At 45.1% G+C, this 17036-nt stretch overlaps 2 protein-coding genes across 7 annotated transcripts in view; one reads left to right on the top strand and one right to left on the bottom strand.

Annotated features, from left to right (window-relative positions):
• SCOC (short coiled-coil protein) overlaps window positions 1-8270 on the top strand; it is a 37435-nt gene extending 29165 nt beyond the window's left edge. The window contains exons 1-4 of one of the 3 annotated variants that reach the window (XM_060179058.1): window positions 1097-1220; window positions 4240-4311; window positions 5266-5349; window positions 6718-8270. In XM_060179058.1, coding sequence (XP_060035041.1) covers window positions 4290-4311; window positions 5266-5349; window positions 6718-6860 — 249 coding nt within the window. In that variant the 5' untranslated portion in view covers window positions 1097-1220; window positions 4240-4289 and the 3' untranslated portion in view covers window positions 6861-8270. Of the gene's footprint in view, window positions 1-1096; window positions 1221-4239; window positions 4312-5265; window positions 5350-6717 lie in introns of those variants that run through there. The other 2 variants (XM_016193968.2, XM_007536319.3) reach the window with 2 other exon arrangements.
• Window positions 8271-13327: 5057 nt separating this feature from the next.
• The window catches only part of CLGN (calmegin), a 30531-nt gene continuing 26822 nt past the window's right edge, over window positions 13328-17036 (bottom strand). For all 4 annotated transcript variants that reach the window (XM_060179053.1, XM_060179051.1, XM_060179052.1 and 1 more), the window contains exons 14-15: window positions 15312-15412; window positions 13328-13850 (exon numbers count right to left, since the gene is read on the bottom strand). In XM_060179053.1, the coding sequence (XP_060035036.1) occupies window positions 13770-13850; window positions 15312-15412 (182 nt within the window). In that variant the 3' untranslated portion in view covers window positions 13328-13769. The remainder of the gene's footprint in view (window positions 13851-15311; window positions 15413-17036) is intronic.

Below are 17036 nucleotides of genomic sequence, written 5' to 3'. Positions count from 1 at the left end.
TTACTCTGAATACCGCCCACACCATTCCTCTAGTCTCTCCTTTTAACACTCCCATTGACATTGATTTTTCTTCTTTAATTTCCCTCTAATTAACTACTGCGTTGCAGCCTAGTAAAAAAAAAAAAAAATCTCTCGAATTATGAATGATGTGCAGTCCCAGCCAAACGTCAATCTCACAACACCACGTGGAAGTTTTACTTAATAGATTCCTTTAAATGACTAAGGCCAAATGCCAGCCAGATAGTTGTCTACTAGAACTAAAATGTCAGGGTAGAGGGACTGCCAAATACCTCCTCTGCAACTCAGGAGACAGTGCCCAAGCCCCAAGGGTAAGACATAGTTTACTACCTAACATTCAGCAACCGTGAAAAGCCAGCCACTCTGCTGCTCTGTGTCAAGGACCCTGAATCTATGAATGGCACCAGGCCAGTTCCCATCACCTCCCAAAGCCCGGCGGCACAGAGCTGCTGACATTGTAGGTGTGACCTTGGGGGAAGGGGGTGTGATTGATGAGTGGGCCTCGTTTTCTCTCTCTGGTTTTTGTGAGGGTACAATGGGACAAAGTGATGGGATAATAATATTAATAATAATAGGCTGTTACGGGATTGTCTCAATTCTAAAATATTGCTAAATGTTGCACTCGGTGGGAGGATACAGAGAGGAACATTCTAAAGCTGCACTCCGCTGATCGGTAATGTTAACATATATGGCAAAGTCTGTTTTTGTGGGTTGAGGAACCAGTGTTGCCGTGACTTGCTTTCTCGGTCACCGCCAAGGTACCAACCTCTCTCCAAGCCGCCTGCACCATCTCCTTCCCCTCTGGGCCCCACTGTGCCACCGCCTCCCTCTGCGATTGGCGCGGCTCCTACTTGCGTCACTCCATGTCTGCGCTTCCATTGGCTTCCTGCGCAGCCTGGACCCGCCCGTCCAGCCCTCAACCCTGATTGGATGCCTCGGCCCCTTTTGTTAAGGCAAGAGGTGGATTCCGGACCCAGGAGGCCCGACCGTCGGGGCGTCACACTATTAACGCGCAGGCGTGCCTTCTGGTGTCGTGATTGGCGGGTGGCGGGGCGGGGCGTGACGGGACACAACTGGGCGGGACTTCCAGCTTTGCGCATGCTCAGTAGCCGCAGGGGAGGGGGCGGAGCCGCGGGGGTCAGTTGGTCCAGAAGTCAGGCCCCATCTCCATCCCTCCGCCTCCCTGGCGCTTGGAGCTGCAGGTGAGGACCTTGCTGGGCGGAGGGCTGGCCCCGGGACCGGGAGCTCCAGCCTCGGCCCCCTGGGGTCTTGGAAAGCCGAGCGGGTTGGACTTGGGCCCGGGAGCCGGGCGGGGCGACCGGGGGCCCGGTGGATGGGGCGGCCTGGCGCCCTGCGCATCTCCGTCCGGACCCGGCCTGGGGTGCCCCGGAGGCACCCAGGGATCCCGCCGCCGGCCCGTCCTCTCCAGGGCGGGCGACCGCTGTCAGCCCCCCTAGGCCTGGAGTGGGGCTGCGGGAGGGGCTGGGACGCCTGGGAGCCGGGGGCCTGGGCCGGGCCGGGCCTTCACCCAGAGCCAGCAAGGAGGGGGGTGGGCCGGGGGCACCCAGGGGGAAGCCCCAGCTGGGCCCCTCTCTCCAGACACCCACAGCAGCTCCGCCTTGACCTGGCCATCGGCTTCCATAGAGTCCTGCAGAGCAAGTTTAGAGGATGGATGCCTTCCTGCAGGGCAGCACTCTGCCTGTGGCTTGACTGTCCTGAGTGCAGGTGCTGCGTTGCCGCCACCCCGCACCCGGCTGCAAAGCTCCGCCTGCTCGGGTCTGCACCTGCCCAGGACTCAGGACAGCCGGCCAGCTTCGGGGGACTAGCTTGCCTTTCTAACCCCTCTTTCCTTTCCTTTTCTTTTTCTTTCTGCCTTTTTTTCATATATATTCCAAGCAATTCTTTAGCCTGGGGAAATGAAACTGAATCTCTCTCTCTCTCTTTTTTTTAAATATTTTATTTATTTACTAATGAGAAAGATAGGAGGAGAGAGAGAAAGAACCAAATAACACTCTGGTACATGTGCTGCTGGGGATTGAACTCGGGACCTCATACTTGAGAATCCAATGCCTTATCCATTGCGCCACCTCCCAGACCATGAAACCGAATCTCTTCACTGGAACAGGACAGGGCCTGAACCCGTCTAAACCAACTAAGCTTGTTGACAGTGGGTGCACCCTGAAGGGATTAAAATAAGGATTTTCAGAGACTTTGCTGATAGATAGATGCAAAGATTTTGATATCCGGGGTTGCACAGTGTTTGGTAAACTTAGACTGGGGCACAGGTTAACGTTTCTAATATCAAGTTGCAAAGACAACAAGGACGTAATAGTTACATCTGGGCTTAGATTTCCTACAGACGTTGGCCCAGAAATCCGAGATGAGATGCTCAGCCTTGCTGAGATTCAGTGTCCAAATCTGCACACTGCAGTGTCCTGTTGATTTGATGAACCAACAATACATGCAAAACACACAGCGTGTTAGCACACAATAGCATCGTCATGGCGGTCTTTCTGGTTCACTAGTAAATGGATGGCAGGACGGAAAGCAGTTTTGAATGTATAGTTGAGTCACTGATGTTGGGTGTACATTAGGAAAAAGGTTCCACATTGCTCTCAAGTCTTGGGCATACCTCTGGTGAGAAAAAAGAAAAACAAAGAAACAGACTGAGACGTTGCTTCTTGGCTCTGTGGATTATAACTTCTGGAGTTTCAGTAAACTGTTATCATCTTTGATATCAGTTTATATGTATAATAAGGACGCTGGGGCAGATGGGCATTATAAAATGCTAGTGTATGTGGGTTGTAGATTGGAACTAAAGCTGGAGAAAATAGACAATCACTAAATACCTGCCATGTACTAGGTAGCACTGCTGTCACATGGAAAATGTATAGTGTGTTTACATTCGGGCGTAACTCCCATCAGCTTTGACCCTGTTGCTGTCATCTCCCCACCTCCACTGGCTGAGCTGGTGGTTGAAATGCCATGAGAAGCGCTCTTCTCTTGGGAAATGCCAGACACAGTCCACTCCTCACGCTTCTCCTCAGTTGTAAGAGACGGCTTGAATGGAGAGGAGCACTTTTTAAACTGTGGTCTTCTAATGCTACCATAGGTTGAATAGTCTGAATTACAAAACAAAACTATAAGATTTTGAGGTTTGTGTGCAGATCTGCACATGCGCACGTTGTGTAAATGTATACACACACACACTGTACGTACTTTCTCTGAAGAAGGAAAAGCCGAGGAAATGGAAGATGTGAGGCGGAGCGGCTCTCGATCCGGAGGAGTGGGCAGGCGCCACGAGGAGACTCAAGTTGGTTTTCCGCCATTTGTGACTAGTTAACTCTACTACTGCTTGGGAAGGAGGTGCTGTCTGCCCCCCACACCCGTCTGCAGCGACAGCCTTCAGACACTAGGGCTGCTCTGAATGTGGAATGACTTATTTGCAACGAGCTGAATGTGCTCACAAGAACTGTGCGTTCTAGCATTTTGGAGTCTTGAGCAGAAACAGTAAAATGTTTTTGCTTACTGACTCACATCTTAAATCTGCATTAACATGACCCAGGAATGACAACTGGGCATTTCTCACTTACCCCATGGTAGCATTCCAGATAATTAGTACTTTTGAAATTTAAGTACTAGTGTATTTAAACACTATAGTAAAGCAATATTTTAATGATGGATTCAACTCCACCCTACCATCAGCCTTAATGCAGAGCTGCTTTCATTTTGCTATCTTCTCTCTTCCCATGTTGCTGTACAGCTCACTAAACACTCTTTCACATCACTGTGCTCATCAGAATAGTATTTAGTAGCTACTCCGTTAGAAACTACAGCCATATATATATATATATATATATATATATATATATATATATATTCCTGCTTTGTCCTTTTTCTTAGAGTGCATTTCCAAGAATAAATTTATGTAGTAAAAAAAAATTTTAATTTTATGAATTGTGTTACCATACTGCTTTCTGAAGAATTACCTAATTTATATTTTGTGTCTTAAATTGTATCATCTTTTATTCTTTTTCTTTGAGTATCCAGAAGCCCCACATTTATTTCCTTCTTGCAAACTATTTCTATATATCCTTTGCCTGCCTACCAATGAGTGTTGTTTTATTCTTAGAAACCATGAGGAATGCAAGAAGGTGCTATTAAGTAACATACTTTTGTAAAACAGTCATATCTTTTACTCTCTTTCTTTTCAAATTGCAGATCATTCATCAAAGATTTTCTCTCCAAGGTCGCAAAGTCTGTTACCCAAGATGATGAATGCCGACATGGATGGTATGGTCTGTAGTGGCCTGTGTGTGCCCCTTGTTTGGCGTTGTTTTTGCTTTACAAGCAATGGAGAAAGCCAAGAAGCAACTCTGAGGAGGCTTGGGTCAAAGCTAACTTACTTTATATTTATTGCCAGCAGGGTTACTGTGCCTTTGTACAGGAAATCCACCCCTCCCAGTGGCCTTTTGTTTTTTTCTTATAAATTCACTCTGTACAAAAATATATGATATATGGAGAGAGAGAGAAGGAAATTGAGACGCAAGGGGGATAGAGAGAGGGAGGAAAGGAGAGAGCTGGGAGTCAGGTGGTAGCGCAGCTTGTTAAGCTCAAGGACCGGCTAATGATCCCGATTCAAGCCCCCGGCTCCTCACCTGCAGGGGCGTCGCTTCCCAGGTGGTGAAGCCGGTCTGCAGGTGTCTGTCTTTCTCTCCCCTTCTCTGTCTTCCCCTCCTCTCTCTATTTCTCTCTGTCCTATCAAAACAATGATGGCAACAATAATAATAAAACAACAAGGGCAACAAAAGGGAATAAATAAATAAATATTAAAAATTAAAAAAAAAAAGGAGAGAGCTGCAGCACTGCTTTGCTGCTTGGGAAACTCCCCCCTGCAGGTGAGGACTGGGCACTTGAACCCAGGTCCTTGTGCATGGTAACATAGGCCCTTTACTGCGTAGGTCACTGGCCAGCCCCCTAAGTTCACTTATTTATGTAAATCCTGTCCAAGTTCTTAAAGTACTGTTCCCTTCATTAGCTGTTCGTTGGTGGGAAAGCATTTTATCTTCCCCTTGGCCTCCTTACCAGCAGTATTTGTGTGTGTGGGGGGGGTGCTTTTGTACTTCTCAGTACTCGTATAATAAATCAAGTAAGATGGTGAATGTGTACAAAGCTGTAGATGTTTGAGAGTCACAGTCTTCGCCTGGTATCTTATGAGAACAAATAGTAAATTGGACTTTTTCACAGCAGTTGACGCTGAAAACCAGGTGGAACTGGAGGAGAAAACACGGCTGATTAATCAGGTGCTGGAACTCCAACACACACTGGAAGGTGAACTTGCCTTTTGTAGTTTCCTCGAATGACACCTCATGAACTGGAATCATCTCTGATGCCGAATTTTGTATGTGCAGTTTTTCAAAGTCTTTTCAATAGCTTCCTGCCTGTAGCTTTGTCTGGTGACCTTAAAGAACAGGTGTGCTTCAGTAAGGGATACAGAGCACAGTATTCTTGGGCATCCCTGTTGCAGGCCACATCACACTCCTTATCAGAGCAGAGCTCCTTTTAATTACCCCACCCCCTATACACACACACACACACACACACACACACACACACACACACACACACACACTGTGTGATGTATTGACTGACTGTTAATAGACTGACAGCTCTAAGGACAGTAACCTTTCTAGTTCAGTGGTGGTGTTACTCTTCAACAGAATCTGACTCTGTGAGGGCACCCAGTACTTAGTTGTTAAGTGGATGAATAGAAATCTGTTTTGTTTAATTATTAAAAACTACATCTTAATTATAAGATACATAGCGGCCAGTTTGGAAGTTCACTTCCTATATCCAGTATATGAATTCAGTTGTGTTCACTTACTCCATTCTTACATAATTGTAGTAAAGACATTATAGCTTTTTTTATTGATAAGATGTGAACCACAAGTAGCCACTTTGAGATTCACCATTGAAAACAAGTACTATTGATAAAGAATAATACCCAGTCTACCGAGAAATCTCTCTTCTTAGGACTTCTTGCTATTGATCAGGACTCAGTCTTACTTTGTTGTAAATTCTGTTTTATTTATTTATTTATTATTATTATTTAAATTATTACTTATTTATTTACCAGAGCTCTGTTCAGCTCTGGCTTATGGCAGTGCAGGGAGATTGAACCTGGGACTGTGGAGCCTCAGGCATGACAGTCTCTTTACATAACCATTATGCTATCTACCCCTGCCCTCTGTTATAAACTTTAAAACAATCAGAATTAATGTGTGTGTGTGTGTATATATATATATATATAATTTTTAAATTTTCACCAGGGTTATTGCTGGGGATCTTTGCCTGCATGATAAATCTACTGCTCCTGGTAGCCTTTTTTGTAAAAAAAAAAAACAAAAAAAAAAAACCTTTTTATCTTAGGACAGAGAGAAATTCAGAGGGGAGGGAAAAGTAGAAAGGGAGAGAGAGACACCTTTAGGCCTGCTTCACAGCTTGTGAAGCATCCCTCCCCTCCCCTTGCAGGTGGAGTCTTTGTGTGAGGTAATGTGTGCACTCAGTCATGTGCCCCACTGTCTGACCCCATAAGGTCAGACTTCCAGGTATCACTTAATGAATCTGAACACTTGTTTTTCTAATACAGAGCCATTACGATTACTTATCGATAATTATGGTTTTTGTTTTTAAATATAGATCTCTCTGCAAGAGTAGATGCAGTCAAAGAAGAAAATCTGAAGCTAAAATCAGAAAATCAAGTTCTTGGACAATATATAGAAAACCTCATGTCAGCTTCTAGTGTTTTTCAAACAACTGACACAAAAAGCAAAAGAAAATAAGGCATGGCTGCCCCTCTGATTAAATGGAATTGCTGCTGGTCTTTTTCTTTATAACTTGGATAGATTCCAAAAGTTATAGTACTTAGGTTTGAAGCTTCATTGAATATTTATGAAAATAATGTCAGCTCTAGGCAAATCTAGAGCAAACCAGACTTCCATGAGTTTGTGTATTATGTTAGTCTGAAAATGTGCAAATGTATTGTAGAGACTTTATAATTAGAAATGCATATATTTATGAAACTTGAATGTTTTATCCAATTTGATTAATAGGTTAGCACTGTCTTTTATTATAGGCATAAAAAGAGATATGAGAAAATAACCACCATGTTGTGAGAAGTGACCAAAATCACATACTGACTATACAGCTTCTTGTCCCTGCCCGCCGCCGTGTGCCTCTTCTCTGTCTGCTCCTCCCCTCATCTCCCTCCCCTAAGGAAAGAGAAATAGCTTCCTATTTATAAGGCTTCAGTAGTCAATCATGTCTGAGAGTAACCTGAACTCTGATTGCTGAGAAGTAGTCAAAATAAGACTTTCTCATTAGGGCTTGTTATGCGCTACACTTACTAAGAAGGACAATGTCACTACTTTCTCTAACCAACTGAACACGGGGACTATAAATATGAATATTTTCCACTGAAAATGAATTGTTAAGTTGGGAAGGTTTGTTACAACTTCCATTTGCATAGAATAACCAACTTATTATCTGAAAAAGTGAGCACTGGCTGTGTGTGTGTGAGGAAGAGAGAAAATTTTGAGGAAAAGTAGAAACGGTGGGGAAGTGAACTGCTGGCAAACTGCAGTAGCCAACTCCAGCGCCTCCTTCTGTGTTTGTGTTTGGAGAATAAACTTGCGTTTGGCAGATCTCAAACAAACCATATCTGGATGAGAACGCTTAAGAGTCTGGTCAAATTCAAAGTACACAGCACAAGAACTTTTGTAAAAAAAAAAAATACATATATATATATATCAGAAACACGAATAGATTGGGCTTAATGCATTCTAACTGATACTTTGCCAGTATTTTCTGACTACTTTCCCAGAATGTTCCGTAAACCCAACTGCTTGGTCTACAGAGCTGTAGTTATCCTTTACCAGTTTTTAAACGTTCAGTTTGTAAAATGCACTTGATAAAGAAGCCATGGGATTAGATGTACAGTTAAAATGTTACGTAGGAAAAGAGATCCAGTAATGGACCTGGTGGTTACTAGCTTTGGGCTACTTGTAATCATGGACTAGTTCTTAATTCTTGTTTGTATTGGTGTAAGATTCAGTGTGTGACTTAAGCTGTATGATTATATTGTAGTCAAACTACAGACATGCCACATCCTTTATGTGAACTAATTTGCAAATATTTAACATTGTGTTACAGCCATCCATACTTTGCTGTTTAATAAAAAGCTGTTTCCGAGACTGTGTATGTCGTGGGGTAGAGCTTGGGCAGGTGGTGTGGCCGGGGCACAGGAGAGGTAGCAGGTGTTAAGACACTGCATGTTTAGGGGAATACTTCTTTATTAAATACATTTCCCATTCATTTAATAAAAATAAAGACTTTCAAGAAAGTGACCCAAAGTCGCCAGGGGAAAGGCAGCTATGTTTTTTAGCTGAGGGCAAGCTCCATACAGAAGGGGGTTGGGGGTGGTGCACGTGGCTAAGTGCACATAGTCTAAAGCTTAGGGTCCCCACAAAGGTCCAGGTTGGAGGCCCAGCTCCCCACCTGCAGGGGTCCTTGCACTTAACTGAGTGCACAAGCGGCAAACCAGATCTGCAGGTGTCTACCTAGCTACCCTTCCTCTCAATTTCTCTGTCTCATCCCAATAAAAAACTTCGTAGCCTTTATGTTATCTCCCCTGCCCTTTGAGGGTGGCTCAAAGGTCATTTCCCATCACTGCTCCCATAGGTGAGGCCCTCCCGGGAGACAGTGGTGTGGAGCCCTGAAGTACAGAGATGGAAGAGGAGCTGGGTAGTGTCCCGGGAGTCACGGCAGACCTCAGCCTCTTCTCTGGAGTCTCTGGGTGTGACCTGAGCTTTGAGAATTTGGAATCGTTCAGATCCCATAGCGACTGGGGCAGCTCCTATAATCTTGTATGTCAATGTCTGCCCCAGCAGAATGTATGACTGTCTTACTGTGTGCTGAGCACACTGAAGATGCCCGTCAGGGAGTCAGGCTTAGCTGCTCAAGTGACGTTTGGTGCCAAATAGGAAAAAACTCGATTTCTAGAGCTGGGGAGGCAGGTGTTTGGAGTTGTTTTGGGTTATCAAACAGTTATGATGTGTTTTCCTATGTATAAGTGTTCCCAAAAGGTATAGTAACAAGTTTTTGTGGAAAATAACCCAAATCATCTGAACACAGTTCCCACCCATTCATGTTGCCCTACCGTCCCTGTATGTCACTCTCCCCTTCAACCTACTCCTTTCCCAAAAGGAAAAAGTAGTCCTTTCTAAACTCTTCCGACTCCCGTGGTCCACTGGGAAGCGGCGCACACTGGTGGATCTGTCTTTGCCTTTTCACTTGCTTTTCTCTCATCCCCCTCCAGTGGTGGTTCTTGGGTATTTTTTTCAGTGAAGTCAGGCTTCCAGCAAAGATCACAGTTGAATTCAGCTGTCAATTAGTAAATCATGGGAGAACAAACTGGTTCATCAAAGTTTAATGATTGGAAGAGATTAACTCATTGTATGAATTACCTTTTACCTTCCCTGTCTGAAAAGCTAGCAGCATTTTATAGAGTCATAAAAACTAAAGGTATTTAAATTGGACAAGTGTATTATTAAAAGGACTTCACGTTGCCTCAATAGTCTACACGTTGGTGGAGGGCTGTGTTGAGAAGAGGTGAGAGAAACTGAAGTGATAATACATTATGATCAGTTGTGTAACTTTTGTTTCATATTTGTAGGTGGTTTATCAAATGCTTAGTGACTTGAAAGTAATAATAGGTGTAGGTGTGACTTTGAAAGGAAGAGAAAACAGAACCAGGACAAAGCAGGGTAGAGATAGAAACAGAGATAAATACAGATAGAAAGTCAGCCTATATCTGTGACCTGGAGAGAACTATTATAGCCTGCTGGAGGGCAAGGGGGAAATGGAATGCTGGGCGTGGGGATGGAGTGGAATTTTACCCCTATCATAATTTTGTAAATGACTATTAAATCACTAGTAAGAATCAAAAAGATTCAGTCTAAGTTATTAGAACCTGAAAATACTCCTAAAGTTTACAAAGGCTAAAAACTAGTCCTTAGGAGCCAGGTGGTAGCACAGTGGGGTAAGTGCACATGGCACGAAGCACAAGGACGGGCGTTAAGGATCCTGGTTCGAGTCCCCAGCTCCCAACCTGCAGGGGGGGTCACTTCACAAGCGGTTAAGCAGGTCTGCAGGTGTCTTTCTGCCTGCCCCCACCCCATCATCCCCTCCTCTCGATTTCTCTATCCTGTTCAGCAACAAGAACAGCAATGGTGGGAGTCAGACAGTAACGCAGCGGGATAAACACAGGTGGCGCAAAGCGCAAGGACAGGCGTTAAGGATCCCGGTTTGAGCCCCCGGCTCCCCATCTGCAGGGGAGTCGCTTCACAGGCGGTGAAGCAGATCTGCAGGTGTCTGTCTTTCTCTCCCCCCTCTGTCTTCCCCTCCTCTCTCCATTTCTCTCTCTTATCCAACGACGACGAAATCAATAACAACAGTAATAACTACAACAATAAAGCAACCAGGGCAACAAAAGGGAATAAATAAGTAAACATTAAAAAGAAATTTAAAAGAACAGCAATGGCAACAATAACAAGGACAACAAAATAGGAAAAATGGCCTCCAGGAGCAGTGGACTCATAGTGTAGGCACCGAGCCCCAGCGATATCCCTGGAGGCAAAAAAAAAAAAAGTAGTCTTTTAAGTAAAAAATATGGAGTAAGCTACAATGTTATGCATCAAAATATTATTTCCCAGATATCCATGGAATCCCAGACATATTTTCTCTCCTAACAGTAGGCTGTCCTCATCTGTCCCGTCAGAGTAGGTCATTATTTCCCAAACCTGTCACACCATTAAAATGCAGGGGGACTACGATTTAGGAAGAGGTTAGCATTTATGTAGAAACACTATTAAGTTTTAATAAACCATTTGCATCAGAGGTTTAAGCAGTTGTCTGCTATTAGCACCTAAATTTCATCTCTAAATGCTCCAGTGAAGACATATAGCCACATGGAAAAGGGTACTCAGGCTTCACATGTGCTTAGAAGGCAATTTGTTTTACCTATTCTGAATTGTTATCACTGCAAAATAAGCCACACCTGTATTAGCAGCCAAAATGGCTAATGTGAGCACAGGTGTTGCCAGAGGTCACAGAGATAAGTGGGTAGAACTCATGACAAGTGTGAAGCTCATGCCAGAGTGATGCTCTCCCTCCCCAACACACACACACACACACACACACACACACACACACACACACACACACACACAGAAAACATGATGAGTAGCTAACTCCACTGTATTTGCCATCCTGGCCTCTTCTGTGTACATGGGAATTGACACTTCCAAAAGGCTGCATCACAGCCTTTAGAGGGCTTCTAACAGTGTAAGTCTTCCTAGAGAAACGATCAATGGAATTTACCAAAATCCGAAAGAGAAAAGAAGTGCTTTGGCCTGGTTGAGCCTCTAAAAAAAAAAAAAAAAAAAAAGTCCAGCTCAAATAAAAGTAAAATGTGCTTTGTTCTATTAGAAAAATGAAAAAAGGAATTAAGCCATGATTCACAGTGAGGTCAGAGTAGAGTCAGGGGCCTTGGCTGTGTCTACTGCTTCACGGCTCTGTGGCATGGATTTCTGATGGTTTTCAGGTGGGATTAAGCTAGGGGTCGGGCAGCCTCAGCCAGAGTTCTAGTCATAGGCACCATGGCGGGCTGGCAAAAGCGGCTGTTGGCTGTTACCATTGCAAGCTCATCGGGTTTGACATTAAAAGGAATCTTCAAGAAAGTTAATTAAGAAAGAAAGAAAGAATGTGAAGCTGTAGGAAAATACAGATAAAACCCTTGCCAGGCAGGCAAGTTTCCATCAAATCTAAGATGGGGTTTAAGCCTGAAGTTGTAGTTCACGTTCAGAGATGCTCTCATCTCCACCCACGTGGCATACATACTGGCTAGTTCATTCAAACCTCCTCGCTACAAGGGAACCGTTGGCAATATGGGCTGGGGTCTGTCTCTAGTAAGTGTAGTGTGCGATTCACTGTTCTGATCTCCTTCCACCAACTTAGCAGAACTGAGAGCACGGCAATGCAAACTGGCGTTTCCAACTAAGTTTGGAGCCTTGCCGCGCGCGCGCGCACACACACACACACACACACACACACACACAGACACACACACACACTCTCTCTCTCTCTCTCTCTCTCTCTCTCTCTCTCTCCTTATACCTCCCCTCTAAACATACTAACGGGGGTGGTGGTTTGGGAGCTGAGTTGGGGTTGGGCGAGCAGGAGGGACTTAGAGCACCGGCCACTGGCCCGTGTTCTCTAGATGGCTGATGCTGACGCATTTAGATGAGCTCAGAGACTTAGATCACCTTCTAAGGGTCTACACTCTTTTTTTCAGGCATGAGTAGGTTTTAATATTTGAAATAGAACAACACAGCTTCACTATAATCTTGTCCTTTGGCTTTCGGCGAGGAGAAGAGAGGCAGTAGTGATCACTCTGCTGTCAACATCAAGGGCAACCTTGTAGCAGGTGGGAAGCAGGCTGACTTCTGTAGGGAGAAGCAAGGTAATGGTGCAAAGCATGGGGGCCTGGTGGAGGTGTAGCTGGTAGGCTGTGCACATGTCCTCACCCGAAGGGAAGAAGCTTCTCAAATGGTGAAGCAGTCCTGCCGGAGTTTCTCTTTCTCTTTCCCTCTCAGCCTCCTCCCCTCTCAATTTCTCTCTGTCTCTATCCAAAATGAATGAATGAATGAATGAATGAATGAATAAATAAAATAGTTTTTAAATTCAAAGTCATGATATCCAGTAGCCATTTATTAGGACTTTTTGTCAGATCAAGAAAGGATTTAGGGGCTGAAGTGCGAGCACATGCCTCTTAGCAGAGGCTCTGGGTTTGATCCCTTCTCCCCCAGAGGAGAATACATTAGAAGGTCCCCAGCAATGATTTTTTAAATCTTTATCTATCTTTAATCTTTATCTATAGACACAGCCAGAAATCAAGAGGGGGGGGGATAGACAGGAAGAGAAACAGACACCTGCAGCACTGCTTCACCACTCGTGAAGCTTTCCCCCTGCAGGTGAGGACCAGGGACTCAAACCTGGGTCCTTGTGCATTGTAACATGTGCACTCAACTAGATGTGCCAACCCCGCCCCCCTCCCCTGTGAATCTGTTTTGATAATTTGTCTGTCACACAGCAAGCAGCTCTTTAAAGAAACAAGTGGAACGAACAAATCACCATAAGTGTCATTTGACACAAGCTAAGAAAGCAAGGGTTACATGACGCACTCCACTGCTCAGAGTCCAACCATAGAGAAACTTTATTGCATTTAGCTCTGTACAGCAAAACACACTGTCCTGCTTCCATGTAGAATGGTCAGGTACATGGAGCTCAGCCGCCTCTGGGGAAACCCAGTGACTGCTTGTTCTCCCATTGTGGGGTGTCGGCTGGTTACTCTTTCTCTCTGTACAAACCAAAACTTTCTCCAAACTATTAAAACTATAACTTCTAATGGTATCAGTCTTGTAGATACGATATGAAATGTGTCACCTTTCATTTACTTTGCATTCAAAGGCCAGGTAGTGCCAAAGGTTTTTTTTTTTTTTCTCTCTCTCTCTTTTCCTAAAGCAGCTGTCCGAAGGAGTAAGTGTTCAATACCAGGACCGGGGTGTGCGGCCTGGGGCAGGTCCAGTTCTGGCACGGGGCTCTCGAGCGCCGGCCTCTCTGGGGAGCTGGGCTCACTCCTTTCGTACCTTCCTTTTGCGCAGTGGCTTCACGGGCCCGTCCCCAGACCCTGTACTCTCGTCTGCTTCTTTCATCTGGAAAAGAGAGGGACAAGAAGGTTTGGTTTCACACAACGAAGAAGGCAGCTGCTGTATGTGACGTGCTTTTTTATTCTCTAAACACAAGTCCTAGCACTCAGGGGCCATCCTGTATATGCTCCTTCCTCCATGTAGCAGGTCACATCTCTGTGTGGTGACTGGCTCTTCTGACGTGATTGCCTTTTTAGAAAGACTCTGTGTGCTGAATAATGCACCTGAGGGGGCCGGGCGGCTGTGTGCCAGGCTAAGTGCACATAGTAAGAAGCGCAAGGCCATGTGCAAGGATCCTGGTTCAAGCCCCCGGCTCCCCACCTATGGGGGGGCACTTCACAAAAGGTGAAACAGGTCTGCAGGTGTCTCTCTTTCTCCTTCTCTATCGTTCCCTCCCCTCTCAACTTCTCTCTGTCCTATCCAAAAAATCAAAGAAGGAAAAAAAAAAAAAGGCCACAGGAGCAGTGGATTCATAGTGCTGGTACCGAGCCCCAGTTATAACCCTGGAGGCAGGCAAAAAATAAATAAATGAATGAATGAATAAATAAATAATTAATGCACCTGACAAAAAGAATATTGCTGAGAACTCAGCTCGTGATTTCACTTTGTGATTTAGAGCTTAATATCAGTGTCATAGTGAATTTAAGGTGATGTTCTCATTGTGGGATGTTAAGCTCTGTTACAGCACTTCTGGATGTGGTGAATTGCTGATCTGGCTTTGTAGATACTTGTCCCACAACATCTGGCACGCCAGTGCTTTAAGAAGAATTAGGAGAGTGGTCCGGGAGGTGGCATAGTAGATAAGGCAAGCATGTGGACTCTCAAGCATGAGGTTCTGAGTTCAATGCCCGGCAGCACATGTACCAGAGTGACGTCTGGTTCTTTTACTCTCTCCTCCTATCTTTCTCATGAATAAATAAATAAAATATATATATTTTTAAAGAATTAGGAGAGAAGGGAAACACTGAATTTATGGCTTAAGGTGTCCCCCTTTAATTATTATTTATTTATTTATTTATTCCTTTTTGTTGCATTGTAGTTATTATTGTTCTTGTTATTGATGTCTTCGTTTTTGGATAGGATAGAGAGAAATGGAGAGAGGAGAGGAAGACAGAGAGGGGGAGAGAAAGACAGACACCTGCAGACCTGCTTCACTGCCTGTGAAGTGACTCCCCGGCAGGTGGGGAGCTGGGGGCACGAACCGGGATCCTTATGCGGGTCCTTGCACTTTGTGCCATGTGCGCTTAACCCGCTGCGATACCACCCGACTCCCCTTTAATTATTTTAACATTTATTTGGCACTGAGGCTCAGTGTCTATAAGATGACTCCAGGGGCCCGGGTGGTGGTGCACCCTGTTACGCACACATAGTACTAAGCGCAAGGATCTGGCACATAACTGAGTCTGCTTCTTTCAAGATGACGCACCACCTAGGAGCCAGAGTGTGTCCTGCTACAGAGGCTCTTACCTCATCCTCTGATCCAGACTTATTTGACTTATTGCTTTCCTCTTGTCCTTCTATGATTTCAATTTCTTCTTCACTCTTTTCCTCAGGCTCTCCTTCCTCTTCTAGAATACAGAATTTATTAAAGGTAATGGTGCAATCACTTATAGAGTCTTGCTACTGAAAGGCAGACAGTGCAATGGGGGGATTTACTTAAATTCCTATACTTGACTTAAATACTTAAGAGTTAGAAATTCTCTAAATTTTATTTAGAAATATTAATCATGGGAGTCGGGCGGTAGCGCAGCGGGTTAAACGCAGGTGGCGCTAAGCACAAGGACCAGTGGAAGGATCCCGGTTCGAGCCCCCGGCTCCCCACCTGCAGGGGAATTACTTTACAGGCGGTGAAGCAGTTCTGCAGGTGTCTGTCTTTCTCTCCCCCTCTCTGTCTTCCCCTCCTCTCTCCATTTCTCTCTGTCCTATCCAACAACAATGACATCAATAATAACTACAACAATAAAAAAAAGGGCAACAAAAGGAATAAATAAATAAATAATTTAAAAAAAAATTTAAAAAAAGAAATATTAATCATTTTACCAGTTTTATTTTAAAAACCAACATTGGAGGCTGAGTGGTGGTGCACCGGCTTAAGCACACATAGTTCGAAGCACAAACACCTGCAAGGATCTCAGTTTAAGCCCCGGCTCCCCACCTGCAAGGGGGTCGCTTCAGAAGCAGTGAAGCAGGTCTGTAGGTGTCTATCTTTCTCTCACTCTGTCTTTTCCTCCTCTCTCAATTTCTCTCTGTCTACTCCAAAAAAATTTAAAAAATGGACTCAGCAGGTGGCGCAAAGTGCAAAATACTGGCGTAAGGATCTCGGTTCAAGCCCCCGGTTCCCCACCTGCAGGGGAGTCGCTTCACAGGCGGTGAAGCAGGTCTGCAGGTGTCTGTCTTTCTCTCCCTCTCTGTCTTCCCCTCCTCTCTCCATTTCTCTCTGTCCTATCCAACAACATCAATGACAACAATAACTACAACAACAGTAAAAACAACAAGCGCAACAAAAAGGAAATAAATAAATATTTAAGAAAATGGACTCAGGAGCAGTAGATTTGCAGTGCAGCAGTGCAGGCACTGAGCCCCAGCAATAACCCTAGAGGCAAAAAAAAAAAAAAAATCAACATATTTGAGGTAAGTGAGACAGGGAGATGGATTCTTTAGCTTAGTGTATATGTAATACAAAAAAAGTGTGTGTGTGTGTGTGTGTGTGTGTGTGAGAGAGAGAGAGAGAGAGAGAGAGAGAGAGAGAGAGAGGGTGGGGAGAGGGAGAGAGAGGAGTGCACAGCACACGCCTTCTTGAGTTGACTGTTACAAACAGTGCCCTGGTACAGGGCTCAGTCTGGACTGTGGCTTGGGGCACCTGGCCAACACCGGCTGACTCTTCTCCCTACAAGTGTGTCAGGACAGCAGAGAGCCACCACCAAATCTCAGCTCCTCAGTCCCACCGTCATGGGAACTTAGAGGCGGGGAAGAGGGAGACCGGGTCGGGCTCGGTCCCGCCCAGAGAGTACTAGTTCGATATGCCTGACAGCCTGAAGCTCGGTCGCTGTTGGAGGACTCGGTGCAGGTCTTGTGATGGCCTCCACCCAGGCCCCTAGGCCCCTTCCAGCCACCAAGCCCAGGGCTTCCCATCTCATCTGCATTTGGGGAGGAAGAGAAGTTGCCGTCAAGAGCCGGGCTATGTGGGGTCCA

The sequence above is a fragment of the Erinaceus europaeus genome, chromosome 19 (assembly GCF_950295315.1).
Source record: "Erinaceus europaeus chromosome 19, mEriEur2.1, whole genome shotgun sequence".
Lineage (NCBI taxonomy): Eukaryota > Metazoa > Chordata > Mammalia > Eulipotyphla > Erinaceidae > Erinaceus > Erinaceus europaeus.
This window is presented reverse-complemented; position numbering and strand designations above follow the sequence as displayed.